Source organism: Pocillopora verrucosa, chromosome 1 (genome assembly GCF_036669915.1).
Source record: "Pocillopora verrucosa isolate sample1 chromosome 1, ASM3666991v2, whole genome shotgun sequence".
NCBI lineage: Eukaryota > Metazoa > Cnidaria > Anthozoa > Scleractinia > Pocilloporidae > Pocillopora > Pocillopora verrucosa.
The window spans coordinates 25,922,149-25,939,950 of record NC_089312.1 but is presented as its reverse complement, the minus strand read 5'-3'; the positions used below and the strand labels follow the sequence as shown (position 1 = coordinate 25,939,950).

The 17,802-nt window shown below is 38.3% G+C and overlaps 2 protein-coding genes and 1 pseudogene across 3 annotated transcripts; 1 reads left to right on the top strand and 2 right to left on the bottom strand.

Annotated features, from left to right (window-relative positions):
* The first annotated feature begins 192 nt into the window (after positions 1-192).
* LOC131771595 (kynurenine formamidase-like) lies at positions 193-3,523 on the top strand. 2 transcript variants are annotated; one of them, XM_059087409.2, is made up of 3 exons: positions 201-283; positions 464-561; positions 839-3,523. In XM_059087409.2, the coding sequence occupies exon 3, from the start codon at positions 916-918 to the stop codon at positions 1,789-1,791; it is 876 nt and encodes a 291-aa protein (XP_058943392.2). In that variant the 5' UTR covers positions 201-283; positions 464-561; positions 839-915; the 3' UTR covers positions 1,792-3,523. The 2 variants fall into 2 exon arrangements, with proteins under 2 accessions (XP_058943393.2, XP_058943392.2); XM_059087410.2 differs by lacking the exon at positions 464-561 and having other exon boundaries at positions 193-283.
* Positions 3,524-8,400: 4,877 nt separating this feature from the next.
* LOC131771685 (ATP-binding cassette sub-family C member 4 pseudogene) lies at positions 8,401-8,976 on the bottom strand (annotated as a pseudogene).
* A 465-nt stretch (positions 8,977-9,441) lies between these two features.
* On the bottom strand, positions 9,442-15,956 carry LOC131771686 (ATP-binding cassette sub-family C member 4-like). The gene is made up of 7 exons (XM_059087537.2): positions 15,417-15,956; positions 14,946-14,972; positions 14,290-14,672; positions 12,626-13,950; positions 10,305-10,875; positions 9,800-9,936; positions 9,442-9,503 (listed from the first exon to the last, which is right to left on the bottom strand). Exons 1-7 carry the CDS (start codon positions 15,954-15,956, stop codon positions 9,442-9,444), a joined length of 3,045 nt encoding a protein of 1,014 aa, XP_058943520.2.
* Between the last annotated feature and the right edge of the window lie 1,846 nt (positions 15,957-17,802).

Below are 17,802 nucleotides of genomic sequence, written 5' to 3'. Positions count from 1 at the left end.
ATATATCTATTTGTCTTACTTTTTACGTATGTAATCTTGCTTTTAAGTCCGGGCTGAGAAACCGAGGATAAATAAAGTTATTGGGCGGGCTGTTGATATTGATGTAATTATTTATTGTTGTTGTTGTTGTTGTTCAGTCCTCCCGTTTTATACGCGGGGAGAAACGGCCTGGGTAACACTGCTTGGTAACCGCTTGTTCAGCCCCTTGGTACTTTTACTGCTTTCTTCTTCACTCTTCTTCTAAAGTGGAAATATCCTTGATAAACAAAACAGAGAAAAACAGGTTAGTTCGTCGCAGGATTATAATATTCTTAAGTTGATCATTCAGGGTAGGTGAGCACTCGCAATTTGACACGCCAAATTCGGAGCCTGCGGATCATTTGTGCTGTAATGTGATCTTTTATGCGTGTGTGGTTTCAAGAAACATCGATTGTGTGACTTCTTTCTGCGTCTTTGTTTCTAGGTCATCACCCTTAGAGTGAAATCGACGTTCTAGAATCCTTTTTCAGGCTAGTAATATCGCTGTTTTTTTTCCAAGTTTTCCAAGTCACGCAGTTTAAGGTAATTTCCCATTTGCTGTAATAATTGCTGGTTATAAAAGCCGAACATTTCATTTGTAATGATTTGAAGCAGTGATTTGGTCAATAAGTAAAAAGTTGATATAGTTTGGAATATATTTAATAGCAAAAGTAAATAAAACCACTTTAAATGCAACCAATCCTTCAAGTCAAGTGGCTCTGTATACTTTACAATAATTAAATTTTCCTAACCTAGTGCTGTATGTGAGTATTGATGAGTTAGTGGGGTTCTATTGTTTATTTCTTGTTCTTTCATATAGATTACATAAAGGGAAAGCTTTGAGGAGAGCTGCTAGGTAAGAGGACACTTAAGTGTGAAGAACAGTTAACAAAAGAAATGGAGGGTAATAAGTCGAGGGAGTGGCTTGAGAAGTATTACTCACCTAGCCGGTGGAATAAGCGCATGGGAGCAGACAAAGTAGTTCAGCATTATTTGAAAGTTTGCGGTGAATGCAGTGAAGAAACAAAACAAAGTTTGAATGTTGAACTGAATGTACCTTATGGGGAAGGTAAAGCCAAGATGGATGTATTTTATCCCCCACTGAATGACCATGATAGTGCTCCAGTCATTGTGTTTATTCATGGTGGTTACTGGCAGCAAGGTAGTAAAGATTTGTACAGTTTTGTCAGTAATTCATGGACAAAAGCTGGATGTATTGCAGTAGTTTTGGGTTATAATCTTGCACCAGAGGCCAGTGTGGAACAGATCATCACTGAAATCCAAGCTGCACTAGAGCACATTGTTGTTAAGTTTCCTAAATCAAAACTGTTTTTATGTGGACATTCTGCTGGTGCACACTTATCTGCCATGATGGCACTTGCAAATTGGAACAAGGGTGGGTTAGTTTCACAAGCTGTTCATGGCATGTTTTTACTCTCTGGGATTTTTGACTTGGTTCCCTTGGTTAACACTAGCAATAATGATGCATTAAAATTGGATGCAGATTCCGCTGCAAAAATTAGCCCCCTGACAATTCTTAAGGAAGTATCTCCCACAATCTGCTGTCCTACACTGGTTGTGGTTGAAGAGCATGGATCTCCAGAGTTCATTCGGCAGTCAAAAGAATTTGATGAGATCTTGAAGTCACATGGTGTACAAAGTTCCTTTTTATGGCTTTCTGGAGTAGATCATTTTAATTTAATTGAAAACATGGCTGATCCTGAAGATCAACTTTGCAAAGAAATTTTAAAAGTTGTCCTTAAACAATCTTAATATCTTTTGACAATGTTATTTCGAAGTTTTATTTTAAAATGCTCTTCCACTAGGCAGTGGGCTGTTTAAATAATAATTTTTTTTCAGAGAAAACTGCACTAAGGCTGAAAATTTATTTATACACTGAAAGAAACTAGTCAGAGTGATTTTACTTAACCCTTGAAATAGGTAGTAGAATACTAGGTGCACTATTATGCACTAATTACTTTGTCTTCCTTTGTTTGCAAGTGGCTGTTTTTCAGTAGATGCTAGTATCTGTTTCACAGGTTAAGTAAGATCACTCCATGCTGTAATCAATTATGCACAAAAATTAACCTACAATATAAGTACTATCTCAACTCCCTTTAGTTAGTCCCCACAAAGTTAGAGCAGACTTGAAAGAGTTGTGATGAAATGGTAAATGTTTTTTATAGATGTCAAGTAAAGAGACAATAGTAAGAATACTAAAAGATTGTTAGGCAGTAGTGAAAATTTGAAACATGAGAAAAAGAGTTTCTGACTTTTTCCACTAAATTTGATGTGTTTGAATTACAGATGAAGGACTTCTAACCTTTCTCTTATTAATTGACCTACCCTACGAGGCAGGTATTTGAGAGGAATGGAGAGGGAAAGATAGGGCGAGAATGTGATGGGCATGCATGTGATGGGCATGCATGTGCCAGTACTCATGTTCCTTGCTTAGCCCCATCCCTTTCCTTCCTCTTTAAACTCTTGTCTTGCAGTTTATCATCAGTGACCCACATATTATTTCTCCTTATTAAATCAGTGCTCAAGTTCATGAAATAAAACAAGCTAAAAGGGTGTCATTAAAAGAATCTGCTACCTCACCTCCCCAAAGCAGGCACCCTCATTACAAGGCATGGTCATTAAACTGTGCGATTTACTAATTATAATTATTACAATAGAGAGGAGAAGTCATTACGTCACTTTTCCATGGTAGCAAAATTTCTGGATGACAACATACCGAAAATTCACTCAAAAAGAGAATTTGCAAATGAAATAATCATGTTGCATTCCTGCAACAACAGCTAAGGGGTGATGCATATGCAAAGTTGTTGTTTTTCTAATATAAACTTATTGCTTTTAAACTGTTCTCGTTGCCGTCGCCATCGTCGTTGCTTAAAATCGCTATAGTTGTGATTCAGAAATTTTTTTACCATGGTAATATGATGTCACACTTCTCCTCTCTAGTCATTTTTGTGCAAATTTAAAGACATTTTCGGAATGGATTTTAGTACTGATTTATTTCAATATCCACTTAAGGGAGGTTATTTTAGCTTCTGTAGACCCTGTCCTGAGAAGGGTGTCTACATTGGGTTACACGTTCAATTGGTCTAAAATTAACTTTGGTGAAATTCACATATACCAAGGACTAGACTGGGCATTTCCCTCTCTCTCTCCCATAATTTTCTCTTGCTGAAAATCATAATAGCAAAGGAAAAAATAGGGAGAATAGTGTGAGGAATGTGCGTGTTCTTGATATTTTGGTTTTCATTATGATCAAGCTCATGGAGTGGAGTAACTCCATATTTGTTTGCCTCTCTATGGTTAAGCTCCGTCCCAAGGTCCAATACCATATATGTATACCATTTTTGAGAGAAAAGGTACCCCTTTTGTATACCTTGTACTGACAAATGGTACCCCTTTTACATAGCAAGTTGTGAACTTTCCATCTATTTTAGCTGCTGTAAATTAACCGTTTGTAAAACATGAGTAAACTACAAAGCCAAAATGTTTTCTCGACTTTCTCACAGCCATAAAATGCATCTTTAGCCTTTTGGGCGTAGACGCTAAGAAAGTAAAGAAAAAGTAGTAATAAGAACTGGAGCATATTCAACTTTTTCCCCTATATTTTGGTTTGAAAGACATACCTTCTTTCAGTATTTAGTTTTTGTTCCATTTTTATATTCCCATTTTCTTCTTTTCTGAATTTTTTTGATCGCATTCCCTTGGGCTCGTGAACCATCATCATATCTTTTATGGAGATACTCCTCTCAAAAGAGTTATATTTTTCAGGCAAGAGGTATATAACAGAGGTTTCACCATTTATGAAAATGGGGCCTATGGCGATTTTTTCTTGGGGAGGACTAGGGGCATGAGTTTATCCGGTCAGTTTTAAGGGGGGCTATCAAAAATATTTATTTCTGTCAATGTGACTGTAGGTTTAAGGGGAGCCATCACAAAAGTTTCAATAAAAACCGTCACTGTGTTTTACACCTTTTGCTGTTCAATACCACCAAATAGAATTTAATTTCAACTAAAAGTTGGTTGAATAGTTGTTTTTCTGGTTGAAGCAGAAAGGTCTAGAAAATCTTTGGATCAATATATTCGTATTCCCCGACGATCCTGGAATGAGTAGTCCTTGAGCGTCAACGTTGTTAAGTTCCTGAGGGCTTGCACCCTTAAGAGATCATTATTTCAAACCACAAAAGGAAGAACTCCTCGTTATTACTCAGAAAAAAAGCGAGCCTAACCAGATATTGAAGGAAAGAGTTTATAATTTGATAAAAATCACTGCGAAACGGTCTCGAAATCCCCGAAGCCATTTTAATATCATTAATTTTCAATGTCCTTAAAACTTGTTGAAGGATACCTAATTGACGTACTTATCTAAAGCCTGTGATCTAAGTTAACACATATCCTTTGCAGTTGACGTTTTCGAACGGAGTGGATACAAAATCTTGTGTACCTTACTTGTACTAAAATTCGCGTCGTGCTCATTTTCGCTCAGCTTTAAATTCGCGCGATTTAATTTTGCGCATCTTGTTAAGACTTATTCGCGCAGCTTTAAATTCGCGCTAGTAATTTTCGTGTTCGTTCTTTTTGGTTTGTTTAGGAGCTATTAACGATTAACGCATTTATAATGAATATTTTTTATCAGCGATTACTACAATATTTGTCGAAACCTAATAAAATAGCGATTAGGTGGCCCTCAAAAAGTGCCTTCAAAATTATGAAATTTATGCAAAATTCATGATAACAATAAGCGTGAGTTCAAAATACCAACAAGAACTAAAAAATATACGTATGTATATGTATGTGCATTTATAATATTACACCACAAAGTTTTTCGCGCAGATTATAATTCGCGCAATACCAAAATTGGAGCACCCAGCACTGCGCGAATTCTAGTACTGCGCGAATTTTAATACTTTTTTTAAGTAAGGTATTTGAAATTTTAACCCGAACAAGTACATTCGGTGGATAATTATCTATCAGGCCGCGGCTTGGCGTTCTGCACACAGTCCATGCTTTTTAAGGAATGTATATCGGTTTGAACAGAGATGACTTCAAAAGAGAATAATTAGTGATCGTTTATTGATCATTTTACAATGTTTCAGCCAAAATTTTAGTAATAAATCATGCCTAGCCAAGGGATACAAATGTAATCTTCTATTAAGGCAAAATACGTCGTTTCATGGTCACTTGACGAAAATTTGACATGAGGTAAATATATGAAAGCAATAACCAACAAACTAAATTTCGCCTGCCATTAGATCAATTAAACGCACTAGCCGCATCATCCTCGCTTCTTGTCTACATCGTAGTTGAAAGTAGACCCATACCACTCTCTGCCAGTGGAGTTTTTAACTGATGGTGACGTTCTGATTCTTACTGATTCATCAACGTTGAAATATGTGATAAACGAAATGCCAGTGTCAATCCATTTGTTTTCGGTATTTTCGAATCTTTTCAAAATTCGATCTGACTTAACAGACCCATCAAGTAAAGTTGAAGCGCTTGATTTATCTGTTTTCAGACCGTCATTATAGGGGATTATATAAGTTTCATCATGCTATGTTTAACGGTTTAAACTTCATGAAATGAATCCCATCCAAAATCGCCATCATTAGACACAATAACATGATCTGTATAATTCTGTGTTCCAATGTTAAAAAGCTTCATAGCAAACTGGTTAGGTTTCATTTTATTAATCGAATAATATATACTTATCGGAATTAATTAATTATTCAGATAAGTATAGGTAATCACATGAGGCCAAGTACTATTAAGGATTAATTGCACGAGAGTTTTCAAAATTTTCCAAGATTGCCCGAGTCGCGAAGCGACGAGGGCAATTTGGAAAATTTTGAAAACTCAAGTGCAATTAATCCTTAATGGTACGAGGTCTCATGGGATTACTTGTTTATCAATAAAGGGCAAAATTTATACGAAGGAAAATCACGCGCGCAGTCTATTTTTATCTGGGAAGCAACGGATTAGCAATGCAACGGATTAGCCAATCATTAACAGGTAATCATGCCCTCTCTTGATTACTAAAAATGCCCTCGATTAAGAAAAAATGCCCTCTCTCTCAACCAATCAGCGCTCAGTAATTTTGCCCTTTATTGATAAATAGTGAAATCAGGTTCTTGGTGTTTTTTTGTAACCGTCGGGTATTATCATTTACAGCGTCTCGTATGATTAATTCTCTGCTCCTATCGACCTTTTCCTGAAACTTGATAGTTCCAGTATCAACTGTTGCAAAACCAGGAAGAACTCTAGCGCCGACATTGGACGATAATCTTGGAGCTAGATAAGACTGCTAAACAGTGGGCCACGTCTTACACAACATGACGTAAATACTCTGTGCGACTTGCTTATCTTGATATCAACAACACCAGTTGACACTGCTCTCTGTATCTTTTTGGTCTGCGTTTCCGTGCGCATTAATTCATCTTTGCTACGTATCTCATTGTTTGATAGGCGTAGAGTAATAGGATATCTCTGTTGAAGCGTCTTGATAATTTCTCTTTTGACTGTCACTCAAGGTGACCCCATACAAATGATACGTCGTCATATATAAATAGCGAATAATAGCGGAGCTCGCAGCGTGCGCAGCGTAGCTCCATTTTTATACGAATAGTAGTAACCTATCAAGCCGAAAAAATTTGGAATTGCGACCGTTCAGGCGTCCGTACGGGGTGCTACTTTTAGTACGCATGTTATAATTCAAGTTAGTGGAGAGAGGGTTTTGTGTGAAAATAGGCTGAATGGAAAGAGACAGAGCGACCAAAGAAAGCAACAATTAAACGGCGTAAGGCGAGGCGAGAAAATCGAACAAGAAAGTTAGAAAGGACGCCAAAATAGGCAGAATACAGCGAGAGGAACGCGAAAGAGAACAAGGAAAGGCATAAGTAGAAAGACGAATACTGAAAAGAGAAGCGAACTACAAAGGATCCGAGAAAGAAGAGGAGGTAAGTCGTGTCTTATCTGGGTTTTCTCGTACGCTAAGGCCCAGGAAGATTCAAACCTTTTTCTTAACAATCGTCGTTTGATATTAGCTTCCGTTTTTAATTCAAATGATCACGTTTCGGTTGAACATTGACTTTAACAATTAAAAACCCTCGGGCCGGTTCATCGCTCGAATAACATTTTATAGTGTTCGTATTCTTCAACTCCAGTTTCTTGTCCTATCGTTTGAAATGATTAATACAGTCGTGGTGTTGAGAGAGAAAGTTATGTTACGGATTTTGTTTTGCCTAGAAAGTTTTCAAATGATAGCGAACGGCGAGCGCAAGTTTCAACTTTTTTCTCTCTTCAGTTAACTATCGCAGGATTTACTCTATTCATTTGAAAAAGATCGTGCTTTGTCGAAGATGTGTTGTTTTACCCTAAGATTTGCCTCCTAAGGATTAATTCTTCGCACTTTTTGCACTCCTACACATAACATGATTCATTAGCAGGTAGAACAAACATTATCTTTGCCATGTCGTGCCAAGATTACAGTTATATAATTCTCTATTCTCCTGGCATGTCGTCATGACCTGTGTAACACAAGCTCCAATATTCCCAAGAACTTACTTTTCGGCCGTAATCTACTTTCAAAAATGATTGTCAGTCACACCAAAACTGTACTTGATTCTCCAAGTAGTTTATTCTGACGAAATTCTAGGTCGAGATCGTTATCGTAAACTACAGAAAGCCCTATATTTTTAATGCCCATAAAAAACGATATGGAAAATAATTCAATGAGGACAAGAAAATTTCTAAAGGAATATTTCAGCTGCTACTACACAGCTGCTTGATACTAGTCGACAAGTGGAGAAAGATGTTTTTCGACTTGTCACCAGCGTGGGACAAAGAAAAAATTCTGAGTCCCAATTAGGAATCGAACCACAGACCTTCGTATTCCACACTCCGATGCTGTAACACTGAGTCGCATAGACTCTATGGTGAGCGAGGCCCATTACGAAGTTCATAAATGACACGCTTCCTGCATACTGCTAAGATCAGCGATGTCGTGAGCGTTATGTTTGTATATAGAATAAGAGAGATGGTGAGTTTTAAGCTCGGTAAAGAAACAGAGAAAGATGTGTTTCGACTTGTCACGAGCGTGGAACAAAGAAAAAATTATGAGTCCCCATGAGGATACTAGTCGACAAGTATACTTAAACAGCGATCCTCTTGATACAAATTTAAATAACAGTTAGGAGAACTTATGATGAAGTAGCACGAGCCACAAGTAATTAAAATATAAAAACCAGCTAAAGGTCTTCCCCGTAATAAATAAAGTTTGGTGTATAGTGAACAAAGTGTGTTTACAAAAGATAGCTAACAAAGGAATTACAGAATGCGGCTGAGAAAAAGTTCATAGGCGATTTGAAGTTACGTTGTTTTGGAACTTACAATTCGCGCCATTTCATCCAACTCATATTCCTCTGTGTTCACCATAGTGTCAAATTTGTCGAACTCTGCTACCGTTCCATGTTTCAAAAGTAAAATTTTATCACAGTCTTTGATGGTGTTCAATCGATGAGCTATAGTGATGACCGTAGAGTCTCTCAGTTTTTCACGCACTACGCCCAAGATTGTTTTCTCTGTTTCTGGATCTACGTTTGCAGTGGGCTCATCCAAGAAGATGATCTTGTTTCGCTGCAACAGCACACGAGCCAAACAGATCAGCTGTCGTTCTCCAACACTGATATTTGCACCATTTTCCAACAGTTCATGATCAAGTTGCCCGTGAAGACTTTTCACTGATTCTTTCAGTTGCACATCTTGTAGAACTTGCCATAAATCTGCATCGGTAAACTGCTCAGTCAGATCGAGATTTTTCCTCAGTGATCCACTGAACAGTACTGGACTTTGGCCAAGAACAAATACACATCGTCGAGTTTCCTGGAGGTTGATTGCTTTTATTGGAATACCATCAATGATTACTTCACCACACGACTCAGGCATGCGCATTAGAGCTGCCACAAAAGATGACTTTCCAGCACCCGTCCGGCCAGCAACACCGATCTTTGCTCCTCCTTTGATATTGAGTTTGATATTCTTCAACACTTGCGGTCCTCCCGGATAGTATCTCAGCGATACTTCTTTGAATGTGATATTTCCTTTATTTGGCCAGTTTTGCGGGGGTCGTCGTTCTATCATATATCCAGGCTCACACTCAAGCTTGGTATAAGCAAAAACTCGTTCAACTGACGTCATTAGATTCTCAACCTCTGAGGTTGTTCGGATGGCGTGATGACACCGCCCAAGTCTTTTAACAACGTAAGCCAAGGCAAGTCCAGCAAAAGCTAATTAGACGAAAAATTGAAACAACGAATTAAGCAAATAAGATTTTAACTGATTTTTCACACTGAACAGTCAAAAAAGTAATCCTGTCACGCGTGGAAAGTAAAACAAGGCAATACAGGGGGTTTACCTGAGAAGATTCATTTGTGCAGACAATTGCAATTGCATGCAACTGGCATCATGAAGACCTGTTTGTTGGGGAAAAGATGCGATGTAGAGCAAAAAATGGGTGCGATAAAATCGCACCGATGAGAGCCAATCAGATTGTAAGGATCACCAGTAATTTCAAAAATAGATGTAATAAAGTACTTAATCCACTTTGCAAATCGATTGACCACTACTACTTAGGATTATGCACAATATTAATCCCTGATTTTCCTCAGTTCTAAGAGAGTGCATTATACCACACCTTTAACTGATCACCTTAATTCTGATGATCACTCAATCGAATTAGGGATTGGTTTTTTTTTTAATACATACTCACCGGCTTCTTGAGACATAATAACAGCTGAAAAAGCCACTGCACTAACAAATAGTGATGCAAGAATTTCAAATCGCACACTGATCCATTTCCCACCGGCCATTACCAAGATGTTTGCTTGATTCAGAACATCATGATGTCTTTAAGAAAGCAAGTGAATAGGTCAAAATTAGTGGGTTATTCACTGCTTTTTGATAATTTGAACTTACAGGGCATTTGGAAAAAACTTCTGTTTGAGTTGACGATAGGCTCTTTACCAGCTTCTCGTCTCTTTTTGGGAAGGAGCGAGAATCAGACACTAGAGATCGGCGGAAATCGAGCCTAAGATGTCGGGTACCCGTTTTGTTCAGAGGGAAATACATTACTTTGCAGTAACTATTTATGGAAATGACGATATGACGTCTTTCTTTTATTTCTACAAATTAAGTAGTTCATTTCTGAAAATCCATTGTACTAAGCCAAAATGCGAGTTGGATAAATTTTTAAAATTAAGACGAGGCAAACCCACCTGTAAAACTGATCCACAAAATCACTTTGTCGCCCTCTGGTTCGAATCGTCTCCAGTCCATCAAGGGTCTCCGAAATGTGAGAGAACACTGGACTACGACTTATAGACGCTAACCTCTTAATTTCCCGGGATGTCTTCAAATAATACGTGGACAGGTATATTGCAACCACAATCAATGGCATAAGTATGAAAATAAGCCAAGGATTCGTAACAGTCGGGACAATTAGTGATGCAAGCACATTTAAGGTTGAGTCGATCGCTAGTTGAAATGTCCTTGGTAACTGCTCGTCCAACCAACCGATATCTTTCGAAAATCGATTAAGGATTCTTCCCACGGAATTTGAATCAAAGAATAAAACAGGAGCTTGTAAAGTGGCAACGACCATCTTGTCATGAAGACGCTCAGAACATCGCAAAAAGCAGGAGAGTAATACATATGTTCTTGTCAATATAAACATGAGGGATACAACAGCAAGACATCCATAGATAACTAAGTTTGATTGATCTTTCTGATCTTGAGGGAGTTGCTTTATCATGAACGAGAGCCACACGTCGGGAGCAACCAACATCCCTGGGTGGAAAGGGAAAGCAAAGTAAGTAAAGGCAAAAAGTTTCCATGTGCTTATTCTCTTTCGTATCAAAAGGATTGAAGGTTTTGATTGCTGACTTGATGTACCTTCGAGACATGCGCACACTGACACTCGATAGGAAAGATGAAGAAACAATCAGACATAGTTTGATGCTATTCTGGTTTGCAGATTTAATGAATGTAACCGAAGAAGTTACGATTCATAGACCCAACGTTTCGACTTTCCTGTCTAGTGCCTTCATCAGGGGTGATCTAAACACTGCAACAAGAGGTCCTTTTATATGATCACTAATCAGCGGCCTTTTTTTCTGACGAGGTGTAAATAGGCGTCAGGAAGCAAACCACCATCGTCACGATTGAAAGGAGCGTGGGCGGAGTTAATATGCCAAGCCTCCAAACAGAGGCGCTGGTGGTAACGCCGATTAGTGGTGATAATTTTAGAATTATCCCACCCGATTGTATGGTTGGTTAGGCATGTATGCTCCGATAAAGCTGAATTTTCCTTTTTGCAAAGAAAAACCGCTTTTTGGTGCTCTTTTAAGCGTGTACCAAACTGACGTTTGGCCTGTCCGATGTATTCGTTGTCACAGTCATTCCTCACATACAGGGTGTTACGGAACGCATCAAGAGAATTTTGAATAGCCATAACGTTAAAGTTGCTCAAAAACCTTTTCAGACTTTGGGGCATATTTTCGCCAAACCTAAGGATCCTGTCAAGAAAGAACAACGAACCGACGCCATTTATTCTATTCCTTGCAATGACTGTGACAACGAATATATCGGAGAGACCAAACGTCAGTTTGGTACACGGTTAAAAGAGCACCAAAAAGCGGTTTTTCTTTGCAGAAAGGAAAATTCAACTTTATCGGAGCATACATGCCTAACCAACCATACAATTGGGTGGGATAATTCTAAAATTATCACCACTAATCGGCGTTACCACCAGCGCCTTTGTTTGGAGGCTTGGCATATTAACTCCACCCACGCTACTTTACATCGTGACAATGGCGGTTTGCTTCCTGACGCCTATTTACACCTCGTCAGAAAAAAGGCCGCTAATTAGTGATCATATAAAAGGACCTCTTGTTGCAGCGTTTAGATCACCCCTGATGAAGGCACTAGACAGGAGTGTCGAAACGTTGGGTCTATGAATCGTAACTTCTTCGGTTACATTCATTAAATCTGCAAACCAGAGTAGCATCAAACTATGTCTGATAGTCCACCTGGTTGCCGTGTTAACTTTAATATATGCCGAAACAATTTTTGGATTCAATTTATTTCAAATCAGAACAAATTCAATCCTTTTTGGTAGGTCAATATCAGATGGGAATGTTGAAATTTTCACGATGGGATAAATAGAAAAGACCTCCGCCCACTTGCACAGCTTTTTCATTTAGAGACCAGAAATATTTTTCTCTAATAATTAGAGGGTCTCCATGGGATAGGGGCCTCTACGGCCAAAAGTTAGAATTTTACCGCAACATGACACAAGATGACACATTGAAAAAAGGAAAGATTTTTACCTCTAAAAGCTCAAATTTGTCAAGTATTTCGCCCAACAGCCTTTTTTGGCCGTTTTACGGCTAACAGTTAACCCCATTTACACCCTCTAATTACAGAGAGAAGTAAAGCATGCTGTAAATGCAATGCAGTCTTGGATTACTTTGGACTCTAAAATGAAATTTGGGCAATCATGGCAGGCTCTTTCTGAGAGGCTGTTTTTAAGTCTTACCCTGAGCTGTTACGGAGAAAAGGATTATTGCCAAAATCGTCCAATAAGACATTCCGCTTCTTAAATAGCTCCAGTAAAGCTTGGAAGAAACTACTCCGATTTCCCGATCTTCTTTTGGCATCAGAAGACTCCTGGTTTCTTTCGACGGAGATTCCATTCCAGCGAAGCAGACAGCAGCTCCAACACTTTCATTTTCTTCCTCTCTTACAAACTTCTCATCTGTATTGTGTTTTGAAATCTTCTTGTAGAGCGGGTCAATAGTGTTACTAAGGATTCCTTTGTCTTGCAACTCAAGAAAACTTCCTTTTTCCAGCACACGCCCCTTACACAACACAATCACTTCATCAGCGTCTTTCATGTGGTCTTCGTGATGAGAGGTCATCATCCGAGTTTTATTGCGTAATAGTTCTTTGATACACTTTTCAAATATATGTTGTCCAACTCTGAAGTCCACGGCGCTCAGAGGATCGTCCAAAAGATACACATCTGCATTAGCATACACTGCGCGTGCTAGACTAATCCTTGCCCGCTGGCCTCCACTTAAAACGACACCGCGTTGTCCGACAAGTGTTTGATCAGTATTAGGAAACTGCTGGATGTCATCAGTCAGAGCGCAGGCCTCAATTACTCTAGTGTATTTTGAATCATCGTATGACAAACCAAACAAAATGTTGTCTCGTATGGTTCCAGAGAATACCCAAGCCGTCTGCGGAACATACGCTACAGTTCCTCGGCAGGATACTTCTCCGTGTGTGCATAGAACTTCACCAGCGATCACAGAAAGAAGAGTGGATTTCCCACTACCAACTGGCCCGGTAATGACTGTTAAACTACTTGCAGGTGTGCAAAACTCGATATCTTGAAGAGTGTAGGAGTCTTCTTGATCCATTTGCTTGTGCGCCAAATTTCTTACTCGTAATGTCTTTTGATCTTGTAATTCATCAGCAGTGGAAGCACCTCCCACTGTTTTTTGGGAATCTTCTGAACTCCTCTTCATCTCAGATGGGTTTTCATCTTCAATTTCTGTTTCTTTTTGGCTTGAACGATCGCTTGAAGTGACTCGCAAATTCTTCAAAAGGAGAAATTCTTGAAGTCTAGCAAGCGAGGCATAAGCTTCGTATCCCTCTAACAAGGCAAACCCAAGGTAAGTGCCGAGCATGTTGTTGAATGAAATCAACACAAAAACGTTGAATGGTGTCAGAGTCTCTTCGGTCAGCACAAAGGTTATGACTGAGAACAGTGTTGCAATGGTGATTGAAGTGAATCTTAGGGCCAAAACACCCGTGCGAAGTGCGCACATCTTTCGAATAATGGCAATTTCATCTCTGGAAAAAAAGAGAAGTAAAAATGGGATATTTTGACAACGGTTTGGTCTATGACATACATACCTAATGGTCTTGGTGTTCTTGGCGATCTTATTGGTTCAATATATATATGGAATGTGTGTCATCTAAAATAACTAAGATCATGCAAAATAACTAATTTCGCACGAAATATGGAAATGATGGGCTGTTAAATAAGAAATAGGCTTGCATTTGGCCAAAAGTAAAATTGGAATCGAGTAAGAACAAGAATAACATTACTTCATTTAAGAGCGCATTAAACAGCCTGCATGAAACTTAGGTTTAACACAGAACTATCAGTTTCATAATATCTTTAAATACCTTCGTGATTTCTTGATTTGTTGCCGGTATTCATCTTCCCACGCATGCATTTTGATAGCGCGTATCCCTAAAACAACCTGATTCATTAGAGAGATGCGTTGGTCAGAGACCGCTGCTGTACGCAAGCGCAGAACAGCACCACCTTTGGATAGTAAGACGAAATATGGAAGGAGAAGATACAAAAAAAGTACTCCCATGAGAGACTGCCAGCCAATGAAATACACCATTAAAAACGGGATAAAGAGGAGCTCAATTAATGTAAAGAAACCAAAAAAGATCCACTTGATAGTCTCTCCTTCCAATCGCTGAACATCGTTTGAAACCAGGTCAACCACTTTACCTGTTGTGTACTGGAACAATCCGTCTTTGCTGAGTAAAAGTGTCTGGAAAAGAGGAACGATTTCTTTCTAGTAAAAACTGGAGCACGGTTATTGAATTTCAAGCCTTCCGATTGGCAAAAAGCAATCATGTTATGAGCTTATATAGTAGCTCCGAGTTTACAGCTTCATTCCAACACATATGGTCAATTATGCGAGCGAGCCGTGAAACAATGGCGTAAAAATCATCATTGTTAATAGAAATACATTATCACCATTGTTAATAGAAAGTGCGAATCACATATCCCCCCGAAAACCCACTTGATTCGGGACACTGACCTTTCTGAGTAGCTCTGAAAAACGTCTCTGTAGGGACAAATTCAAAACACCCATTGAAAATATCTAATTACCCTAAATCTTTTTACACGTCCGCGAGAAAACAAGACGGCACATTTTACAAAACAGCCTCGCTCAAGTCGATCTTGCAGCTACTGATCTCTTTCTTCGCTCGCCTCTTTTATGTAAACATTTTAATATATACGTGAAAACGTTTCAGTTTTGGCTACTTCGGACTGAATGTCGACTTTCACTCACCAGCATGAAGTTGTTCATCGTGTTATGTTTATTTTTGGAATGGAATTTGCCTTTTTCTTTTGGTCGTTATCAAACCAAACAAAAACTGGCTCGTAGTAAGGGCTAATCCTCAGTTGTGTTGTGTGCGTTTTTACGAAAACAATGATTCTATTCAGACCTTCGCTTCTCGACTGAATTATCTCGTCCTCTACAATTCACAGAAGCAAATGTACCTACCTTATGATAAACAAGACCATTCAAAGCACTACTCAGGGTTATTCCCAATAATTCACATCTGTACATAAGCGTTTGAGATGACAGTTTCTCCATCAAAGCGCTGAAACCAAGAGCCAGCGCACAGCCATAGAGGAAAATTTTCTGCTGTGGCTCAGTAGACATCAGCGATGAAATTAGATATCCAAGGAGCAGAGGTTGAGGAATACGGAGGAATGAGCGAAAAATACCCATGCAAATAAGGATCATTACTTCCCGAAAAGAGATTGTTCCTATGACGCTTTTCCAAAGCTTTGGTCGTTCTCGCGCAGTTTCATGGCATTTTCTCCTTTCCTTCCTCCAGTTCTCTTGAAGATTTTTGGTTACGAATGAAGTACGATTTTCTTTTGAAAGAGGTAAAAAATCACTTTGCTCCAACGCTCGATGTTTGCCTGTCTTGAAGACACTACTCATCCATTGGAAGAAAACATAAGAAACAAAGCCAACTTTTTGCGGAGCCTTTTCGTCGTCTTGTGAGATCTTGTCATACCCGTGCCTTGTCATCTCCTGTTAAAAAAAGCTAACACTGCACTCCAACATAGGAAGGACAACATGAATTAAGCCAGAACACAGACTGTCAACTGTAAGCTCCTCGCATCACAAATACAAAGGTGAAAAAGCGTTTTGTGAAAGTTACCACGAGATGATTATACTTACAGTTAAAGTGCATAATTTTTTTTAAGCTAGTGCAGATTTTCTGAAGTAAAGAAAATTTGGTTACAAAAAACCACAATCTGAGAGAAGCTTCTTTGCCACTTCATTGTATGTTAGGTAACATGTACTCTACACTATATATTCTTGACCAGGACATTTAACAATATGGAAGAAAAGAAAGTTTAATAGTAAATAAAAACCGCTCCACAGTTGAATTGATTCAAATAACTTTTTCAATATAGATAGGAATTCATTTTCAAGAAATATATAGAGAAATATATACATGCTTTAGATATGCTAAAGAAAATATAAACATTTGACAACGATTTTGCAGAGAATTTTACAAATGCATCTGCAGAATTTCCATAAAGATGTCTAAACCAAAAGCGGTAAATTATCATGTCACATTTTACCAAGTTACTAGCAGATCTATGGAAAATTCCATGCTCATGTCTAGATCGATTATAACTGAACATATCATATTTTGCCATGTTAATAGAAGATCTATGGAAATTTCAATACACATGTCCGGATCGGTTATAACTGAACATCTTAAATTTTACCATGTTAATAGAAGATCTATGGAAATTTTAATACACATGTTTGGATCGATTATAACTGAACATCTTATATTTTACCTTGTTATTAGAAGATCTATGGAAATTTCAATACACATGTTTGGATCGATTATAACTGAAAATCTCACATTTTGCCATGTTACTGGAATCTATGGAAATTTCTATGCACATGTCTGATTAACTATAGCTGAACATCTTACATTTTACAATGTTAATAGAAGATCTCTGGAAATTTCCATGCACATGTCTGGATCAATTATAACTGAACATCTTACATTTTGCCATGTTACTGGAAGATCTACGCAAATTTCCATGTACTTGTCTGGATCAAACATGACCAAGCATCTTACATCAAACCATGTACATTACTAGACATTTGTGGATCTATGGAAATTTCTTGATACGTCATCTTGACTTAATGAACGTGTTACTAGAAATTAAACATTGGTATCTACAGAAGTGTTCAGAGTCCATTTTAAGTATGTTTGGACCAAAACAATTGAATACAGGTATGTTACATTTTGTTATCTCAGTAGTTATAAACATGTCCAATAATTAAAGAAAGATGTCTTTCTTCAGACCTTCGGATTCCGCGCTCCGATACTTTACCATTAGGCCACAGAGACTCCACGGTAAGCGAGGTCTATTACGAAGTTCATATGACACGCGTCCTGCATACTGCTAGGATCAGCAATGTCTATAGCGTAATATTTGTAGATATAAATTAGAGAGATGGTAAGTTTTGAGTTTGGTAAAGAAATAAAGAGAGATTTTTTTCGTCTTGTCACGAGCGTGGGACATATTTCTATGTAACTGTTTTGATTAGGAATGTTTGATACTGTTTTGTCTACGCGAATGAGCAATAGATGTACATGGAAAATTCCATGGACCTGTTTTGGCCAAAAAAATTCAGGCCGGTACGGGATTTGAACCCATGACCTCTGCGATACCGGTGCAGCGCTCTACCAATTGAGCTAACAAGCCAAGTCCATTTCTGTAAACTTCGCTGTATTCCTTCCGCTTTAAATGTCGCAATATACTACTACATCTTATACAACATACTACTTTTATTTGATGTAAATTTCATGCAGTTAGTTTGCTGTGGTGACAGATTGACC

Excerpts from the sequence above, each read along its gene's own strand:
- LOC131771595 (XM_059087410.2), top strand. The coding sequence starts at position 916 with ATGGAGGGTAATAAGTCGAGGGAGTGGCTTGAGAAGTATTACTCACCT.
- LOC131771686 (XM_059087537.2), bottom strand. The coding sequence starts at position 15,956 with ATGACAAGGCACGGGTATGACAAGATCTCACAAGACGACGAAAAGGCT. Across the intron at positions 14,973-15,416 it reads ATGGTCTTGTTTATCATAAG|AGACGTTTTTCAGAGCTACT; the intron begins GTAGGTACATTT and ends TTGTCCCTACAG. Across the intron at positions 13,951-14,289 it reads CAAATCAAGAAATCACGAAG|AGATGAAATTGCCATTATTC; the intron begins GTATTTAAAGAT and ends CTTTTTTTCCAG.